This window comes from Cryptotermes secundus, unplaced genomic scaffold (genome assembly GCF_002891405.2).
Source record: "Cryptotermes secundus unplaced genomic scaffold, Csec_1.0 scaffold520, whole genome shotgun sequence".
In the NCBI taxonomy this organism is placed as follows: Eukaryota; Metazoa; Arthropoda; class Insecta; order Blattodea; family Kalotermitidae; genus Cryptotermes; species Cryptotermes secundus.
Window position 1 is genome coordinate 1 of NW_019725846.1, and position 3,401 is coordinate 3,401.

The following is a 3,401-nucleotide window of genomic DNA, read 5'->3' on the forward strand; positions in this document are numbered from 1 at the left end:
ATTTAATGCTTTATCAGTTAGTAGGACTTCTAAACTTAGCTTTTTATTTATTTAGCTTATTATTTTGAACACACGTTACTAAATACAGAAGCGCGGTTTCAGGATTGGACAATTAACACAAAGTTCGTAGGTATGTTGGCAGGAAACAACAGACAACGCAAATAAATTCAGACCTGCCTGTTGGTCAGTCAATACTTGTGAATATTTTTTTTATTAATTTGGTACTAACAGACTCATTACTGCAGGTAATGTAAAGAGTCTTGCTGGAAGGCAACCTCTGGAGAACACTGATTCTGGGTAAGTTGAAATTGACATGTTTTTACAGCACAGTTAAATATTATATCCAGTGGTCATAATGGAGTGTAAGCAGAACACAAGAACAAAGAATTTACCCTACCTGAGAGCAAAGCAGAAGTTACACCCTACTTAAATAATGTATAATTTCACTATTCTTCTGCAAAGGGACTTCCATAGCAATGCACACAGTTGTTAAGCACTCCTCCATTTAGATTTCGACCATCACCACCTCAGCTCTGATTTCCACTGTCGTGAGATAATATTCTGTATCACTTCAACACAAACACTATTAATTTGGTATGCAACATGTGGTATGTATGTTTCCTGTATGTAGCAAAAACAGTGAAGTCACAACCACCAGAGAGAGTAGAGAACAGATATAAGAGGAATGCTTATGTGAGCATACGGAAGAATGGATGGGGCTTGGTTATAGGTCAAATTCACTTCACTGGAAATGTCAATGAAAACCCTCTTTGCTTCTTTCCTTTATGTATTTTCCTCAGTATTCGGAGCAGAATGTTCCCTAGTTCTATTCTGTGCACCATACATGGTCTGCAATGGGATGACATCGCCCTGCAGGAATTGCAAACCTGTTACGTTCAGCCTGGAACATTGACTGTACTTTGTTGTTTCGTCAGAGAGACTGACACATGCCACGAACCCTCATGTTTAACGTACCCAACCCAATCAGACCTGTCAGTTAAATGTTTTATTTCTCTGGTAATTACGTCTCAGTAACTTGAAATTTGCATCATTAAGTTACATGGAACAAAGCCATCTATTAGTGATTCCTGTAGTCCTTCAACCAGTACATTGTAACTTTCACATAATACTATGGCAACAAAGAATCACCATAATGTTTATACAAGAAATGATGTCATGTTCACTACACTGTACCCAACATGAACCAAGTAATATAACAGCTCATCACTGAGTAATGCAACCATTACATGAAGAATCCTGTAACATTCTAACCCTCCTCTTGCTTTTTGTTCCATCAGTTGGTGATGTTAAGCAGCAACATGTCCTTGTCTAGTGCACCATGGGAGCAGCACTTGCCAGTCCAGTGAATATAGCAGGGTGACAGCATCACATAGTGAGTTGGTAACTCTGAGATGCTGGCAAAGGCCAGCAGCAATTTAGCAGTCAGTGGGGTGGTGAAGTTGTCAGCAGTGTACGGCCTGTCTTCTCACCCCCACTATATAATACGAGTTTCTCAGATTGGTAGTTCTGCACCAGCTCCTCCACTGAAGCAAAACTCTGCACACAATAAACAGGCCTGTCATTCATTTAATTGCTGCCCTGAAAAATGCATTCGTAAGTTCACACAGTAGCATTACATAACCTACAAACCAGCATCTGTACTGTTCCAGTCTGTATCTGAGTGTGGGTGTGAAACCTGGTCTGACAAGCAGAGACTAAATAAAGTATTTTGAAAAGAAAGTGCCAAAAATATTTGGATCTTAGTGAAGAGGGAAATTACATAATGATAAGCATGGAAATCAGTTGTCTTTGCATAATGTCTGACTGATTTAACCAAAAAAAGATGAGATGGACAGGATATGTAGCAGGTATGGGGAGAAACAAAAATGCAAATAATGTACTGACTGGACTGGCTCAAAAGAAGGAAGAGGAGGCTAGTGAAACTCTGAGCTAGGCACCTGCTCGTTTTCCTTCTCAGTTCCAAGTGCGTAGCGTCCATCCAACCTGTGACGGATGCCAATGTTGTACAGTCGCCTTCTGTACCACAGTGTCAGCGATAGGGGATTCTGTGATTGTGCCGAGGGGCGCACAAGGAAGCTACCATCTTCCTCTGCAACAGTCAAGCATAACAGTATGGCACGAGCACTATGTTTCTGGCCCCACTATGTATGTAGGCAGAGTAACATGCAAGATCAGTGCCTTTTGCACTGTCTGTCAATTATCCAAACCCTCTGGAGCTCCTCAGCCAATACTGACCATTACGTAGCATCTCTTCTGCTTGCTTGCGATCCACACTGTGATACCATGGCTGCTGTGTGAGTCCCACCTTCAAGGTCTTGCGGGATCCAGCTGCTGAAACACGTTACCCATGTGGACTTAATGCTAAGAGCAGAACAGCAATGCAACAGTCACCGTTGGGGACCGTAACTCAGAGAGGATTGTAAATATAAAGTATACCCTCAGCAGGTGCATTTGGCAGAAGAAATTACACATGACAAAGCACTCATAACCATTTTCTTCAGATTACTTTAAGAACAGAAAATGTAGATAATGTGAGAAAGGGAAATTATATTCTGTAACTCCACGGATGCACTATTTTAGAAAACTACTGAATAATTAAAAGCTATGATGAACTACTGCCCAACAAAGAACCATGCAACTATTCACTGTCTGTCGACATGAACATGAATAAACAATATTATTAGACTTCACGGTTCTCTCTCTCTCAATCTATCACTCACTCATTCGCTCGATCACATACTTACTCGCTCACACACTCACTCACTCACTATCACACACACACACACACACTCTCTCTAAAAGAAACACCACCTTAAAAAAATTGATTTGAATGAAGTTTAAACTTCATTAGGAATTTATTTTGCTTTTACTTCTTGACTGCAATCTTTTGCTGAAACGGATAAAGCATTCATTCCCAGGCAGACTGACTTATAATCAAGAACAAAATACTTCAGAAGCATGACCAATTATATTCTAATAAAATATGTGTAGATCTGCAGATTCATGTGGGAGGATGCTTCATTTAATTAGTCATTGAGAATAAGATACCTCAGTAATTTAACTGTTTCTTGCATCCTGTTGTGTATTTAATCAATATTAGAGTTAATTTTACCAACCACACAACACGTTTTTTATTACTGTCACACTACATGTTTCGACCTCAAGAGGTCATCTTCAGGTGTACGAACACAGTTGCACAATCACACGCAATCACATTCGTTTTTCCACTTATTTTGATCGTATATCCTGTTCAGGTCCACGCTCAATAATATGTGTCAAGTTCTTCTTATAAAATATAAGTTAAAAATACAAATGTTAAAAGTTAAAATTTAAAATTTAGTTCACTGTAACTAGTTATATTATTACTACTTGCTTAAAAA

General features: G+C 39.2%; 1 protein-coding gene across 8 annotated transcripts in view; it reads right to left on the minus strand.

Moving 5' to 3' along the window:
• Positions 1–19: 19 nt before the first annotated feature.
• Positions 20–3,401, minus strand: part of LOC111863720 (B-cell linker protein) — a 35,861-nt gene continuing 32,479 nt past the window's right edge. For 6 of the 8 annotated variants that reach the window (XM_023850287.2, XM_023850289.2, XM_023850285.2 and 3 more), the window contains 3 exons: positions 2,257–2,352; positions 1,959–2,110; positions 20–1,557 (listed from right to left, as the gene is read on the minus strand). In XM_023850287.2, the coding sequence (XP_023706055.1) occupies positions 1,444–1,557; positions 1,959–2,110; positions 2,257–2,352 (362 nt within the window). In that variant the 3' untranslated portion in view covers positions 20–1,443. Of the gene's footprint in view, positions 1,577–1,958; positions 2,111–2,256; positions 2,353–3,401 lie in introns of all 8 variants that reach the window. The other 2 variants (XM_023850288.2, XM_023850286.2) reach the window with 2 other exon arrangements.